The sequence below is a fragment of the Tachypleus tridentatus genome, chromosome 10 (genome assembly GCF_004210375.1).
Source record: "Tachypleus tridentatus isolate NWPU-2018 chromosome 10, ASM421037v1, whole genome shotgun sequence".
Lineage (NCBI taxonomy): Eukaryota > Metazoa > Arthropoda > Merostomata > Xiphosura > Limulidae > Tachypleus > Tachypleus tridentatus.
Genome location: NC_134834.1, coordinates 97,116,513 through 97,134,314, shown reverse-complemented (window position 1 = coordinate 97,134,314; position 17,802 = coordinate 97,116,513). Strand labels below are relative to the sequence as shown.

General features: G+C 31.2%; 1 protein-coding gene across 1 annotated transcript; it reads left to right on the top strand.

The window, feature by feature from the left end:
• Positions 1-420: 420 nt before the first annotated feature.
• LOC143229919 (peroxisomal acyl-coenzyme A oxidase 1-like) lies at positions 421-16,353 on the top strand. The gene is made up of 5 exons (XM_076462787.1): positions 421-570; positions 2,447-2,549; positions 5,083-5,230; positions 12,081-12,284; positions 14,600-16,353. The coding sequence occupies exons 4-5, from the start codon at positions 12,087-12,089 to the stop codon at positions 14,651-14,653; spliced, it is 252 nt and encodes an 83-aa protein (XP_076318902.1). The 5' UTR covers positions 421-570; positions 2,447-2,549; positions 5,083-5,230; positions 12,081-12,086; the 3' UTR covers positions 14,654-16,353.
• The last annotated feature ends 1,449 nt before the right edge of the window (positions 16,354-17,802 follow it).

Sequence of the window (17,802 nt, the reverse complement as noted above, 5' to 3'; positions counted from 1 at the left end):
AAAATTTAAAATTCTAATTTAGATGAGCAAAAAATGTTTTGTATTCTATATTTGTGTTTGCACATCAATTTATTTTGTTATATTCATTATATACGTGCAGTATCATAATAATGAAAATGGTGAGGGAAAAGATTATAGAAGGGAAATACTAAAAGAATACTATTTGCTATGTAAAAATAAAGTGCACCAAAGCAGTGTTGATATTATAAAATATGTGATAGTGATTTGTTTATATCCAATCAATTGGAAAGTATTATACCACTGGAATGGCTTTAAAATACAAGCAGTAGTTCTAGTTGTAGTATTTAAGTAAATACTGGTGACATACAGAGAAACATTTACGTATGTAATATCCAGTTGTTATAATTTTATTTTACACCTCTTCTTACCAAATATTTCCTTGAATTGATTTCTAGGTATCTTCTGAAATGTTTGAAGGGTCAGCAACAACTTGCTCCAGAATCAATGGTTCTGATACCTTCTGGATGAAAGTTTTCAAAGACCACTTAAGTCTTCAGATGTGACGGATCTTGATTGGCTAATTTCTCTGTATAGAGCTGTAGCATACAGGTTTGTAACCATGAAATTCACTGAGCTGAGCTGAAATGTGACAGAAATAATCATCAGAACTTTAAGTTCTGATTTGAAAGTTGAGAAACTTCCGCATTCAATTAACCATACCTGTTTCAGGTATCAAGCACACACTTGTTAGATATAATTAGAATATAATTTATTACAAATTCTTTTGTGATTTTAATTTTACAAGATTTTGTTTCCTGATTTATTTTTATCAAAATTATATATATTACAAAATAGAAGAGTTTGTTTTTTGTCACAAGCCATTAGGTAAGCTTAGTTAAGTTTAGAAAGTATGGTGGGTATTGGTGAATATTTTAATGATTTAAATCATCATTTATTGAATAATATTATGTGTATTTTAGTCAAACAAATAGCTTAATATTTGTTAAAAGGAAACCACATTTGTTAGACATGAGTTGATCCCAGTTAAAAATATTGTTAGCAAACATTATAATGACTTCCCTGCAAAGACCTTAATGATGCTGTTTTGGAAGGTTAAGTCATGGGTGGTGGAGAATTTTTTGTTAGACTTTGCCATATTTGTTTGATTAAAATCTTTACAGTCAGCAAAACAAATTATTAAAATAAATGTTAAATTCTATTCAACTTAAGGTTGAGTAGATATATAGAATAGAATATTTTGATCAACAACAAAAAAAATGAAATTATAAAACAGGAAATTATTTTAATAGTTTCTAAAATACCTTAAAGCATTGGACAATTTGCAGCTTCAAAAGTTATAGTAATACTAAAGTAAATTGTGGTTTTTTATAAAGACAAAACTAGATACTGTTTACATTGTCCATGCTAAGTTTGTATTTCTGCTAAAAAGTGACCATTTTGTACTCTTTCAAACTCATTATGGGTTTGACACTATTAACTTTTAATATAGAGAGCATCTTCAAGAAATTTGACAATGTTTTGGTAAACATTATAAGTCTTTCACTTAAAAAACTCATATTTTTTAATGAAGTATTTTTAATAAACTAAAAAACACATTGTCTGTGAACATGTTGTGTATTTGTTTTGAATAGTGCATGTGCAAAGAGAAGAAGAGATGCCTACAGAAAACTTGTCACCTTTCTCGTGCTGGGGGAAATTCAGGATTTCTTTTTAAATATTGTCTAATAAAACTAAGAACATAAAACTTGCATGCTACTAAGATACAGATTATTAGCTACAATTTTATGCTATACCAATTGGTATAAGATGAGCAAAAAAGTAGTTTAACATTTTTAATGCAAGTCACTAAAACCTCACGACATGCACAGTAAACAATGCCTGGGCAGATAGGGTTAAGTATTTCCACTTTGAAATGGAAATAATCAAGGAATATCTGTGATGTTCCTTAAGTCCAGTAAAGTTAATTAGTTGAAAAAAACACATCTATTGTTGGCAAATTGCATAATTGTCTTTATTTTACACTAAATTCATAACTTGGTATTTATGTTATTGTAAATTCTCAACTGTGAAAATACTATTTAAAGAACATTTTCCAATTTCTATAAAAGAAATATTTATGTATTAAGTAGTTATGGTGGAGGAATGAAACCAAATAAGCTTTTATATGAATTATGTAAACTTTCAGCGCATGTATTGGGTTTCATAAAAATACATTTTTGGTAGTTTTTATATCATTTGAAAATTCCATTTGTTTTGAAGCTATATTTGAGTTAAGCCTTTTTATCAGTGGTATCTTTCATTATTTTTAAAGGATTAAAATTTAGTACTTTTTAATATGAGCTTGAGAAATGCTACATCCAGTCAATCTCACTGCAATTCATCTGATTACTTTGTTATTTTTAAACTAAAAGATCATATTATATTCAGAAAGGTAACACTTTTTTTTTTGCCACTGTGTTTCCAGACAAGTTCATCAATCTGCTGAACGGGTTAAGAATTTGATGGAAAAAAATAGACCAGAGGTGGCATGGAACATGAGTCAAGTGGATCTAATCAAAGGTGCTAAGGTATAGTCATGAATTTTTTTTTTCATGGGAATTTCTTGCACATAAATTAAAAAAATTAGGTAAACAACAGATTTAGTACTGTAAAACATTTTTATTATTGTTGAAGTTTCACACTGCATATTTTTGAAGGTGATTACAAAGAAAATTCCACACTTAAAATGATTGTTTGTTTATAACTACTTTATTTTAAGGGACTTCAATTTCACTACAATGAGGCCATGGGTTTTAATTTAGAAAAGTTTTGTCATTTTTGGTCCTATTTTCAGCTATGAATGTATGCAACTTCTGTCAATACTGCCACCAAAGAAACACTATTTTATAAGAAGTATTGGAACAGAACACTCTTAGCTAGTAATGTTTCCTTTGCCAATATATTTTGTGTGACTATCTAGTGTTCTATTAGGGTGTTATGTTTTTGAAAGTCAGTATCTGGTGTCAAAACTCCATGAGAACAGTAAACTTAGAGAAATACTTTTTGGTTACGGAGCTGGTAATATGATACTTTTTGGTTACAGCGCTGGTAATATGAATTTCTGAGATATTTTAATCTACTTTTACCATTTTATAGGATGTGATGAGGAAATGGAAAACCATAAGTTCAGTTTTTGTGAAGTATGAGATACAGCATCAAATTTCAATATTTTGTAAATAATAAATTCTATTTCACCAATATTTTAGCCAAACACTATGTAATACATATTTTACAGAGTTGGTGTGACTGAAAAAGAAAAATTGAGATAAATTTTAACCTTTTATTCCTGCATACTCTGAGAAGTCTCTGAACTGTTTATTTATTCCTGCATACTCTGAGAAGTCTCTGAACAGTTTATATATTCCTGCATACTCTGAGAAGTCTCTGAACAGTTTATTTATTCCTGCATACTCTGAGAAGTCTCTGAACAGTTTATTTATTCCTGCATACTCTGAGAAGTCTCTGAACAGTTTATTTATTCCTGCATACTCTGAGAAGTCTCTGAACAGTTTATTTATTCCTGCGTAATCTGAGAAGTCTCTGAACAGTTTATTTATTCCTGCATAATCTGAGAAGTCTCTGAACAGTTTATTTATTCCTGCATAATCTGAGAAGTCTCTGAACAGTTTATTTATTCCTGCATAATCTGAGAAGTCTCTGAACAGTTTATTTATTGCTGCGTAATCTGAGAAGTCTCTGAACAGTTTATTTATAATTTAAATTTTTTTTTTTTTTTGCATTTTTCTGCATAGCCAAAAACTGAAGTTTATTATTGCTTGGTCACTATTATCTCTTAAAAGTAAAATTATGTACTTTTGTTGTTTTTCAGGTGTGTTTTTTTTCTACAAGAAATGTTTTTTACACAAGATTTCCCTTGTCATGTGATATTAGGCTGTCCTTCTATTTTTTAATTATATATCCTAATGAAGCTCAATTATCAATATTATTAGTACATTATTAATAATATAGATACAGGAAGTCTGTACATCACCCTAAATTAAATAGTTTTATCAGTAATTTACGGTTTGATCGATCCAGTCAGCTGGAGTTCCTGTAAAATGAACAGAGGATCTTAATGGACAAGTTTAAGCACTTGGAAATAAACCAGACTTTTTGTGGGTTTTTTTGACATTGTTTTCACAACTTTATAATGCTTCTCTGTTGAATTGTTTCTGTTACAAAGTTTTCTTCTGTGTCAAAACATTAAGTTTAGTAACATGTTTTGAATTTGGTAACCAATGGCAAACTCTTCACTGAAGACTCTTTTAATGAAAATATTGATAAATTTTATGTAGTCAGATAAGCATACAAACAGAAGACTTGTTGAAGAAACAGGACCATTTGGTTATGGTGCTTGTTTCACAATCTGCTTGTTGAAGGATCAAAATCTGTTGTTACATATACTTTCTATTTCAACTGTGGGGGCGTAATGATATAACAGTCAGCCTAAGAGTTGGTGATGAGTGGTGTTTATTAGTTGCCTTCCCTCATTTTTTATCACTTCTGAAGTTAGTGTAAAAATATTTTAAAGTACTGGTTAAAATTGAGAGAATTGTACAGTGGGAAAATACAACAACTTTGAAACTGGTTAGAATTGAGAAAATTGTACCTTGGGGGAAAACAATAATTTTATTACTGTGCTAACTGAATTTACTTTGAGGAAATGATGCTAATGTGGTGGTTGAGAACATGAATAATACTGGTCATGTTTAAGTTTGTGATTAAAAGCAAGTTTAACCTAAATTATAATTGAAAGATAATTAAATTTTATATTCTGTGAATATGTGATTTTATTTTAAATGTTTATGTGATTGATTTTGATTTAAAAGCATTTCTATGTCTAATTTTTATTGTTCTTTCAACTACACGAGTATTTTTTGTACACAAACCAAGATTTTTTAAAATTTAGTTTAAGGTACTCTAATATTATTATAATTTATTATTCTATATCTTTATATTATTTCACATGTAATGCATGTTTATCTTCTTTGTTATATTTGTGATATTTCTGTGTTTATTTTGTTTCATTATAATTGTGTATTTTTGTTCTGTGTATTATAGGCTCATATACTGTACTCGCGTGCTTTCAATTTATGTACAGTGGATCAAAGAAAAACAATGTTCTGAAGCATTAAAAGCTGTGTTGATTAGATTATGTCAAGTGTATCTACTTTGGAACATCTTGGAAAATCCAGTACCTTTTGGTTTTGTAAGTCAGTTTGTTTGTAACACTGTAAGTCAAAACAGAAACATTAATCAAGACATGAAAGATATTTTTGAAACTCCTAAAGTTTGTATAACTTGTGTGATTGTGTTTTTATTATGTTAAAACATTAGTTTAAAAATATAAGACTTTGACACTTTGAAACAGTTTATTTTGGATATTAGCACATCTGAAAGAGCAGTGCAACTTGGTAAGTGTTCTTTTGTTAAAAGTTTGAACTAAGAACTTAAGCCATATTATTACCAAAATTATATATATAAAATGCTTCAAATGAAATAGTTGATTGCTACAATGGTTGATAGAAAGTGTTACAATAGTACTTAAATCTGTTAACTGGTTTTTATGTTGCAACTGTTATGTCATGATTTCATTATTTCAGCAATGGAGTATAAAAGGTTTGTAACTCGTAACACAGTATTTATAACTGACTGACTGTCATGCAAAAAATGGGTCATTGAAATACATTGAAAAATTCCCATATTATTTATATTATAGTTTCTGAGTCATTAATACACCTCTTTACACGGATTAGCAATCTTTCTCAGTCTGTCTGTGAAAGTCATAATTTAGATATGATAATTTATGAATATTTAGATAATTAGATAATTTTTTGAGTGTTATTTAAAACACACACACATACACTTTTTTCCATGTTTTCAAGTCTTTTTCTTTTTTTTTAATTTGATTTGGAAATTCAAATGGTGTGAGGATAAGCTTTTCTGCTGAGGAAGTAATGGTGCTGTTTCAAAGAAGTTGACTACCTTTGTGCAGTCCTCCAGGTTGCTGGATGATTTTCCTCTTTTTACATTTTGAGAATATGCCTGAAAATGTAGATGCAAATTTTTGATAGCCTGTTCCCTCTTACTTATGCCTGATTGTTACATTTCATTTCAAGGGAGGTCTCCAGGTTTTCTCAATTTGTCAAATTATTGCTTTAGGTACGATGCATTTTGTCTTTTTTTCCATTTCCTTTGACTCTTCACCTGTCCTTTTCAGTGTTCCACCCACTGATGAGCTAGTGTCCTGTATTTCAACACCTTCATTAGGTACTGATGTTAACACAGATCATTTTCAGGACCAGTTGGTATGCTGTAACTCAACATACTCTTGTAGAATATGCCTTGATATAGCACTGTTCTGTGTTTCACTCCACTGTCTTGCAACATTTTTCATCACTTGCCACTTTGATGTTTTTAAACCCTTATTCTTCAGTTATTTTTTCTCAGCCTTTATTTTCCTGTTTCATATTATAGTATACCTGGGGAACCAATGTTTTCAGAGAATATATAGTAGGGACAGGTTCCTCTGCTTTGCCCACGTTTAGCAGTCTTTTGACATTTGATCTTGGGTTTTGTAGGCTATCTTAGAAATGATGAGATTTCACTTCTGATCTATGGAAGACTACTATAGATAGTTTGTGGTCTCTCTTTACTGTCTCATATCCCCCTGCATCTTGACTTTACCTCTGTTTTGTCCTTTATGGTTGTGTCTTTCTGTTTGAGCTCACTTCTCCCTCTTTTCATTGGGTGGTCTGTGCATTTGCCAATCTTCATCTTTCCTGGAATGTTCATTTCCACCTTTACAAGGATGACTGACTACTTCTATCTCCCTTGCACACCACTTCTGCGCATAATACAGTTTCTTCTATGAGAATTTGCTTGGGTTGTTTGGTTGGTGGGGATAGAGAATTCTTTTCCTCACCCCAATTCAATACCTTGTTCATTGGGGGGTATTGTTCAATTCCTTCATATGTGAGGCCTAACATTTTCCATTTCATTTACAGGTTATGGTTCTCAACTTATCCTCCTCTGCTTCTCTCACTGCTCTAAAGGTTCTATCTCTTTTGAAGACATTGGCTTCCCTGAAAGATTTTATCCCTCTTGGTAGTGCATCACCTTCAGTAAGCTTTGATGGAAGGAGTGGAGGCTAAGTTGGGATTCTTTCCTTGGATGTCCCTTTCCTTTTTCATATATCATATTTGCCTGCTGGGTGGATTGAGACAACACTACTGTTGGTGTTTCCCTTTCTCCTCCTTGACCATTATTTCATCTTTGTACAATGCTCTTCTTTTTTAATGGGATGATTATCTAGATATTCAAGATTATCAAGTGATTTCAAGGTAGTGGACCTTCTCTCTCCATTTTGGTCTCTAAGAGTTTTTTTCTCATTTAGTGGGTTTTAATTCATTTCCTTCTGGACCTTCAGACTCAGTAGGTGATGGTGCATTCCAAAATTTCAGTGCTCTCATATATCTCCGGGCAAGGGGCACTTAGCTGAGAAACCTTTTTGAATTGTTGAACCTCCTGTATTGAGTCCACGGCCATCATATTCTTTTGTTGGCTTGTGCCACAAATAGATTTGAAGGTCATTTATCACATTCTAACAAGGTACTTCCTGCATAGTTGTCATTGAACTCATGGATGTTTCAGAAGTACAGTGTCTAGTACTGGATGCCTTTGCCACTCATCTTGTGTTTTAGTCTTCTTTTCCACATTCTTTAGTTGTATTAATAGATGCTGTCATTCAGTATTAGTCTGGTCCATATCTGTATGCCTACCATTCAGTTCATCTGATTCCCAGGTCCTTTTCATAATCCAGACCATTCTGTTGTATGTTCCGTTGGTAGCTCTGTATTGATTGGGTCATCTGTGGTTCCCATTCTACACTGAATACTGATATTGCTTCCTTTTCCTTTCCATCCTTCCACCACTCCTTTCACCAGTATAAATTAGACATGAATCATCCATCCATTCCTACATTCAGACTTCATGTGTAGCTTTTGTATGGACCATGTTGCTGTTCATCTTTCTAACATCCCTCAGGTGTCAATTTATGGAGATATGGTAATAGTTGTGTTAGATGTCCACACCTTGGATGCAGATTCTTGGTATGGAAGCTTATCTTCCCTACCAGTTCGTGTACCAGAAGTGATCTTTAAAGGACTCTCTTTCTATTGTGGGCTAAATATCCCTGTTATGGTTCACCCGATGTTAATTGAAGTTGATCTTCTGTTAACAGTCTGGTATGCCTAGCCACTCTAAACCTAGTCCCTTAATTTTAGATGTGTGGTGGTGGACTGGAGATGCACCTTCATTTTGACGTCCACCTTCCTACTGTCTCCTGGATGTCAGTTTCAAGCATATATGGTAATGGTCAGTTTAGATATGCACAAATGATTAAATTAGAGAGGTCTCATTATAGTTTCTGTCTTATTACAATACAATTTCATGCAGTCTCTCATGAAAGTGTTGCTTTCCATTTATTTGCTCACCCCATGGTCTTCCTTTAGGTACTTTTTTTAAAAGGGGGATCATCTACACGCCAGATACTCCATCAACTCAGTGTCGGACATCATGTTAGAAGTTAACAGTTTTCTACACACAAAATGTATAAATACTTACCACCACTCACAATTTCCATCTGACTTCCCCACTTCTAGTGTTGATTTTATAGGTACTGCCCAATCTTGATGTGATTATGGGGCTGCACAGTTGAGAGGGTATTAATGAGGATAATAGTTGTGTTACATTGCTGTTGTAGATTGTTGCTGCATGATCATTTGTATGAAGGAATGCAGATGTCTCACGTGAATAAACTTGAGTGGAGGGGAGTGAAAACTTGTACATTTTGAGGAAATGGGTTTTTAAATGTAGGAAAATGTTCAGTTTTGTATCTTCTCAATCCTTGCTCTTCTCTTTGACTCAATATCACTGCCACTTGTACTCATTGGTATCATGAACTCATTTGCTTGTCACATTTATGAATCAGGGCTAGCATTTCTTTTCTTTGACTATCTGTATCTGTTAGCCTATTCTTGGTTGTTATCTCTTCTTCTATCTCCCTTTATTTTTTGTTTACTACTTAGTTTTGGGGAAAAAACTAATCTTTGAATCAAATTTCCTTTTTACACCAGCACCAGGAAGGTGTTTTGACCACTTTTCTAGCTTGCCTTTGTTAGCTTCTAAAATAGAATTTGCAATAACCTATTGCTCTCTTCCATCAAAAGATATTTCCAGACTGAAGGACCAGTAATGAACTTGGCACCTTTTTCAGGTCTCCTTCCTCTTTATTGAGTGTAGCATAGGATACCCTCGCTATTTATCAGTTCCTAGCTGTTGGTGGTGGTGATTATTGAGAACCTTTTCTAATTGGAACTCAAACATTGAAGCTAGAAGAAGATGATGTGAAATGGGACAATGGTAACACTGTTAGTGTAGTGTGGGTTACCATTTCGTATATATTGGATATATCACTTATATCCCTGGTGTCCTTCTACAGTAGAGTATAGGTGAGTACCAATAAATGACTTTTCACTCCTCTTTCTGCAACCAGAGTCTGAAAAGAGTTGAGGTGGACTTGCAATAAATATGGACCAATGCTGCGTAATAGTGTTCTCCTGTAGACAGGATCTGTTATTTGTTCAGTTGAGTTGAGGTGAGCACTTACTCTACAATATATATATATAAATAATGTTGTAAACACTATTTATCCAGCAGAATTAGAAATTGAAAATACTTCAATATCTAATACAAAAGCACATTATTTAGATTTAAAAATCAAAATAATTGATAAGGATTTCAATGTAAATATTTTTGATAAAAGAAAATATTTTGCCTTTCCAATTTATGATTTACCCTCTTTTAATAGTAACTTACCATATCTTTCTGTTATAAGCATTATACTTTCACAATTATTCAGATACTGTAAAATTTGTAAAAAATTACAATATTTTATCAGTGATGTTGAAATACTGATACAAAAGTTAATATTAGTTAATGGATTTAATAAAGAGACTTTAAACAAAAGTATTGAACTATTCTGTAACAAATGTAATAATGCATTAAATAAATATGAAGAAATAAAAAATTAGAGACATTTTTACTAAAAATTTCTTAATTATTTCTGGTTACGAATAAGGTCATTCAATAGTTTGGCATTACTTTGTGCAGATGTTCACTTTGCCACATATAAAGGCTTGTTTAGGTGATAGTTAGTGTTACACCCCAAGGGGATTCTTCAGATACGTTTTGAAGAGTGCTTATATAGGTATATTTTTCATTGGTTTCTTCACCATAACAGTGTTGGATTCTAGCTAATCTTTGTAAAAGTTGAACTACCATCTTAGAAATTAACATTTTTCTTACCTGAAAATGCATTTTTGAGAGATTCTTGCATCTATACATATTTCTACCCATCCATTCTGCTTATGATGTGTGTTTGCATACTTGCCTCATCAAAGAATGAAGATTTGTGAGTGCAAATGCATGAGTGGAGTTAATGCACATGGAGAACTTTATCACATAATGGTATAATCATGTGGTGGCATAGTACATGTAAATTTAGGTGGTAATTGTCTCAAAACTAGTGGCATGCAAATCTCTCTGGTGGAGATGTACTGAGAAAGATAGGTTATGTGTATGTTGAGGCAAATATCTATTGGAAGTAAATTTTTTAAAAGAAAAATGTCTTTTTAATTTATCCACTTTATGTACATTGTAAAGAATATAGCAAATGGGCTTTTTCACACATATAAGCAAATTTTATTAATGTAAAATTTCTACCTTGATAGATTGTGACAAGTTGAACTTTGGCATTTCCTTCAATTCTTATGAAATAAAAAGATATGTTTTTTGTTGAATCTTTCTTGTTGGTGTTTGATTTTAAACACATGTGCTAGTCTTGCAAATCTGGGTAGAAATACTTTTTTTTTTTGTTAGTATTTGGAAATTAGACTAAATATATCATCTTAATAACTCAGTTTCATATCATTTCAATTTGTGTTAATTATAGGAAAGAGCTAGTTGTAACAACCATGTTTTCTAACCTTCAACTGATGTTAGCTAATGTCTGAAGTCCTATTTTTAATGTTTTCATGTAAATAGTACTCGTATATTGACGTGACATCACCATCTAATCAATTTATTTTTTCTGATTGTTTTGAAGTTAATAATTCAGTGATTAACTTTGTTTTTAAATGTTTTATAGTCCTAAGTGAGGGATAAAAATTGCAAATCTTTCTTGTTAACTCATCATACTTTACCAATGTGTCTGTTCACATTTTATTCTTTATGATTCTTAGTGATAAATAACTAAATAGTCTGTACGTATCATTCGTGCTTAAGATAAATGTTCTACGTATTCAGTAATTCAACTCCTTTCCTATGCATGGAACACTAAATGGGTCAGTATTTTTTGTGAATTTCTGTTCTATAAATGAAATGAAATAAATATGAACAATAACTATTTCTTAAGGCTGTACTATTAATTGAAGAATTAATTAACTTACACAGCTGTCAGTAATCTCTATTGTTTTAGGTATTTACAGTGGTAAGTGCTCTTCTAAGAGTGTTTATAGATGTAGTACTTTGCGAAAAAATAACTTCTATACAAACACTTTCCGTCATGTTAAAGTTTTTAACGAGCGTTGCATTTTGACCTTTGACCAGCACAGACACATTTGTTACATTTTGACCTTTGACCAGCACAGACACATTTGTTACATTTTGACCATTAGCCTGCATCAGACACATTTGAATAAAACAGGAGTGAAAATAAAAGTAAACAGTGGAACAAATACTCCTATAGTTAAATAAATATACCCCTTATGAAACATCAGTATGTTTTGAAACTCAACTCTGTATTTGTGTCAGGCCAGTAAGCATGCTTATGTGTACACTCTGTGCAAACATACCAGTTACATGTGCATACAGGTACATTGCAAGCTAATTTCCATTGTGTCTAATGTGATATCTTTAATGGTTATGTAGTTTTAATAATATGCTTTCTGTATTGCATTTATAACATAAAGAGTTAATAACACTGTTGCCTTTTATAGGTTGGAATGACTGATGATGACTTGAAACAAATGAGGAACATCATCTACACACGCCTTTCTGAGCTCCGTCCTGATGCTGTGGCTCTAGTAGATGCTTTTGATTTCCATGACTTAGTGCTGAATAGCGCCCTTGGTTGCTATGATGGTCAAGTTTATGAAAGAATGTATGAGTGGGCTCAGAATGCTCCGTTGAATAAAAGCCAGGTATGTGTTATAATAAATCTTACTGTTCAAAACCTTCAGTTAAATAAAAGGTAATGAAAATGTAGTTTCTAGAAAACAGTAACCTTAGTTTACTTAGTAACGAGATAGATTAACATAGCTTTTGAACAAACTAGATAATTAATTAACATTAAGAATGTATGAGTGGGCTCAGAATGCTCCGTTGAATAAAAGCCAGGTATATGTTATAATAAATCTTACTGTTCAAAACCTTCAGTTAAATAAAAGGTAATGAAAATGTAGTTTCTAGAAAACAGTAACCTTAGTTTACTTAGTAACGAGATAGATTAACATAGCTTTTGAACAAACTAGATAATTAATTAACGATTGAAAGGTTTCTTACTCAAATAACTTGGTTTCATTGATTTGACCAAATAATTCAAGAACCAGCGTGTTTGTGTAAGTAGTAATAGAAGGTATTTATCTATTTAACTGGTAATGTTTGTATCTTGAGAAACCTTACCTAATCTTTCAAGTTTCTACACACTGGCTTCATTGAAGTTGTTCTGTGATTCATGTATTTAATACTATAAATTCTATTAGTGATTATTTATGTATTCGTCATTCCCAGAGTATTTCTAAAGAGTGTAACTGTGTGGTGTTAACATATACTACACTAAATATTATAAGTGTGTCTTTTGTGTTAAAATCTCATTATTGTGTTTTTTACTGAGTTGTGTATGAAAACTGTACAAGACACAAGTTTTATGTCAGATGTTATTTTGTGAATTGAATAATAAGGTCCTATGCAGTATTTAATTATATTTGTGACATGTATGAAAGTCTCATGAGATGATAGTTGATGCTGTGTATTTTCTTTGTGTACTGAAGATAATACAGCAATGTTGTATTTTAATATATGTGTATAGTTTTTACGAAAGTGCGTCTAAAATACTGGTTGGTGTTGTATATTGGATACTTTGTTAACATACTACATTCTTGTACTGATGTGTTCTATATAAAAATATTATTGGACTGTCATTTGTTGTTGCTTAAGAGAAAGTTTGGGTAAAGACGTTTACATTGGATAGGAATTTTTATGGTGTGAACCTGTCTTGTTGAGATGAGGGTAACATTTCTAAATGTTAACACATTCATGTATTGAATACAGTGTGTTGTGTTTGTTTACAAATGCAATCTACTAATATTTTGTTGCATATTATTTCTCTTGTTTGATGTGATACTGTGGTGTTATATATAGCCTGTTTTGTGTACTGAAAGTTTCAAAGATGATTAAAACTAGAATAAATAAGCAGAAAAAATGTATCTAATATAAAAACTTTTATTTGAGCAGAATAAGTTTGAGTAGACACATTTTATCAAGTCTTGATTAAGCCTATCAGTAGAACTCTTGTCTACCTGAGTTGTTCTGAATGTGGTATATCACAGGAGAAAAATCGTGAGACTTCAACATCACAACTACATGGAATACTAAATAACCACGAGACGTCAACACTACAACTACATGGAATGCTAAAGAGTTGCCACATTTCAATGTAACAACAACATGGGATAGGGAAGTGCTGATAAGAAGAAAACGTTTTTTATGGAGTTAGTAATAATGCACATGTATTTTTTACACATGCCAATGTGTTCACACACACACATTTATTACATACACAGTATTGTATGTATATGGCAACATTTCATATTGTGGATAATTGATAGAAATATTAGATGACGCTACAGAATGAGATTGGAATAACCAATGTTATGATGAGTTTGAAAACTATTGAAGAATATATATATAAATATTTACAGATGGCAAAATTACAAGAGGTCCCTACCCATCCATATGTTAAAATGTTATATTCAATAATACTAATGATGAGTTGAAGGCAGCTGTTACTGCAGCATTTGGAACAATAACCCTGCTATGTTGAGGAAAATGTCTCGCATAGCGTGGTGTCACATAATATTATGCAGTAAGAATGAGGGACAGCACACAGATATACTGGATACATATGATATATGGATGGGTAGAGACTTACAGGCTACCCTGTACATACAACTTAAATGAAACTGGATATTGATGTGATTTTTTTTTTCTTTTCAACACACTTGTATTAAAGTTTATTAAATATGTGGTTGTGTATATTTGTGTTATTTTTGGGAAGTTAATCTTTGTATTCCCAAGATCAACAAAATGTATTATTGTCATGTGAACATTTTGTAATTTGAGGTATACTTTGGTATTTCATAATTTTTGCTACGATACATAGTGCGGTATATGCTAGCAATAGTTTTTTTTTTGAAAGCATGGTTGGTTTGTCATGTTTTTTAACCTATCTTTACAGGTCCATGATTCATACTATAAACATCTACAACCATTCATCAAATCAAAGATGTAGAGATCATTTTTGAATAGTATTTTGAAGAAACCAATGGTGTCTTTGTGCTGTACAATCCAAGTATTTTCCTGGATGAAGGTTGGCTCTCTACAACTTTGCCTGCACAGTTTAAAGAATTGGGTTATATTAATTTGGTATTATGTTTAGATATATCAGACATGCAAATAAGGAAATAATCTTATGTTTTGAAATAAAATTTCAGGTATGTTATAATTAAACAAGTTATTACACAAGTTGACAAACAAATTCCTGTGGAGTGTTTGTACTAATAATTATTGTGATATTATAATTTGTGATACTGTTTTTAACAATTAAGCATTAGGATGTGGGTAATGTATTCATGGATATTTTAATATCTAATCTCATTTATGTATGTTCAGTTAATATAACAACACGTATTGGGAGTTAAGATGAGAAGTACATTGCTGGGATAAAAATGTGATTTAAACAGTTGTTCAAAATGAAAGAATGTTTGTAGTAACTGCTTATGATGGTGAATGACAGTTTATTTATTTAAGGAAACTTCAATGATTATTGTTTTCATGTTTTGGTTAACATGATAAGGACAAAGGATTACCATATACACTTTGGCTGATTTACTTTTCAATAACAAATGACTTACGTGGTAAGTAGGGCATACACAAAGATTGTTTTTCAGTGTTCATTTTTTACAACTTGAAGCTGCTATTTAATTTTAATGAAGTTTGCAGTATAGTTTGACAAAACTATTTTAAAGATTTTTGTGAATGAGTAGGTTAGAAACCCAGGTAGAACTAAATAGTAATGTTTTTTTACCAATAAAATTATTTGTCTATTTTTACTAGTTCTTTAGCAAATAAAATAGCTTTCAGCATATATTTCCATCATTTACCTAATTAGGTTATTATTAGAAAAAACAATGATAATTAAAGATCTTGTTAACAGTTATGATTTAGCAATGTTGAACTGGTGATATAATAGTTAAGTGGTTTTAGGTTAATTAGCTCATAAGAGTTTGCTTAATATCAGCTGAACCCTGTTTTCTCTGAAGGCCATCCACTTAAATATGTTTAGTTTTGTAACTTTTCTGAAACATGAATCTAGTTAAAGGTCGTGTATCGTATGGTGCTGATTTACATTTACATTTTCTTGTCATGCGAAGGTAATTGTACATTAATCTCAGATGCATATGATTGGTTCATTAAATTTGATATAATATATTACCTGGAACAAATGTGAGTAGTATATTTCATTTTTATATGTTTGGTTTCTTGGAACATAATATTTCACTGTGTCAGTTTGATGTATTTTGTTCATCAGTCATAAATGTGGCCAGCTTACATCAGTTTTGTGTACTTGGGTTGGTGAAAACAATATTGTTTCAATACGACAGTTTGCATGTTTGGAGATGGAAAAGAACCTTAGTTATTTTGGAGTTGAAAGGCTAAGGGTCAAAATTACCATTTGAAGAAAATAGAAAATTGAGTTCTGTGCAGAATATAAGGCAACCACAACTTTTACAAACACAGACCAAAACCAAACAAACAAACAAAGACTGGTTACGACTGGAGGAGAAATCATCATTGTTTCTGTTAATGACTACTTATGAACAATGACTGAATTTCTTTGTATAATGCTAGAATACTTGCTTAGAATAGCAGTAGTTAAATATGACACGCACTCGCGCAATATCTGTGTATTTTCAATACTCACTGAATAAACTACAAGATTGTGTATGGTACTGGGTTATTGTCTTAGGACTTGAATTTTTAAAATTACAAGATGAGACTCTGGGTCCTCTGTTTAAGACGTTCGTACATAAATGTACCACTATTATATCTGGTAACAAATAAATGTGTAAATTATACAAATATGCAGCTATCAGACTTAAAATGTGTGACACTGTTGTATTATCTGTAACCTTTTTATACAGTTAGTATATTAATTCATAATACTCATAAAGCATTCAACATAGTAATATTACCAGTTTGTTATCATAGGATAATTAGTCCTAACTAGGTGAATTCATTCTATTGTTATGCAGGATTCTTCTTGGAAAAATATTGCTGTACCTTGTTATCATTTCTAGTTGTGTCTGTTATAAAAGACACTAATATTTTGAGAATTCATTAGTCAGGTGAATTCAAATTTTGTAAAAAAAATTAAGGAAGATAAAATAGAAAATGTTTTCTGCCTTAAAAAAACTGATAATAGTGACCAAATGATTAGAACTTTTATCAGGCAAATTGATAGATAGCTATGCAAATTCAAACACACTTCCTTTTACTGGATTTCCTATGTTTGTCATTGAAATCCATTGTTAAATGTGCTCTTAATAATATTGCAAATAAACAATTTCAAAGTTGTCATAACCAAGGAAAATATTTTGACATCCATAATAATGTTCCCAGAATAACTTAATGAAAACCATTTTAATGTAAGTGTAACATAAGATTATTGTATTATTAAAGTCTTGTAGAATGTAATAATAATATCAATACTTACATATTTTGTATACCTTCTAAACATAACCTACCTTTGTGAACAGGATTTTTGTGCCTTTATGAGAGAACAATTTTCATGCCTTAAAATATTGTTAGACATGAATTTTTTTAAATATTTTTATTTTAGTAGTTTAAGTTTTTAATTACCAATGAAATGGTATGTTTTAAGTAATGGTTTATCTGACAACTAAATTAAAAAACCAGAAATACATTTTTATATTTCACCAAGTAAGCCATTGTTTTATGTTTAATAACACCAATAATTTGATATGTATTTTTGAAGTTACTGTAGCTGAAATTAGTAGAATTTCATATCACTGTAGTTCTACAGGCTTGAAACATCCTTACATTGTTAACAGTATTTCTGTAGGTAGTAATAATATAACCTCTCAAATTTATTCCTACAAAGGAAGGCTTGATGAATTTATTTTGTTATTATGAAAAATTTGTTTATGAAGAAAAATGAATATTTTTGTACTTTATGTGAAAGTATAACAATAAAATATTTGTACATCAGCTCTGTCAATGTCTTGATGTTAAAAATTACTGGTTTGGTTTTTTTGTTTTGAATTTCGTGCAAAGCTGTTTGAGGGCTGTCTTCACAAGCCATCCCTAATTTAGCGGTGTAAGATTAGATGGAAGGCAGCTAGTCATCACCACCCACCG

What these genes read in the sequence shown, in the direction of transcription:
- LOC143229919 (XM_076462787.1), top strand. Translation starts at nt 12,087, where the DNA reads ATGACTGATGATGACTTGAAACAAATGAGGAACATCATCTACACACGC. An exon ending in CTCCGTTGAATAAAAGCCAG is followed by an intron (nt 12,285 to 14,599) that starts GTATGTGTTATA and finishes CTATCTTTACAG; the next exon opens with GTCCATGATTCATACTATAA.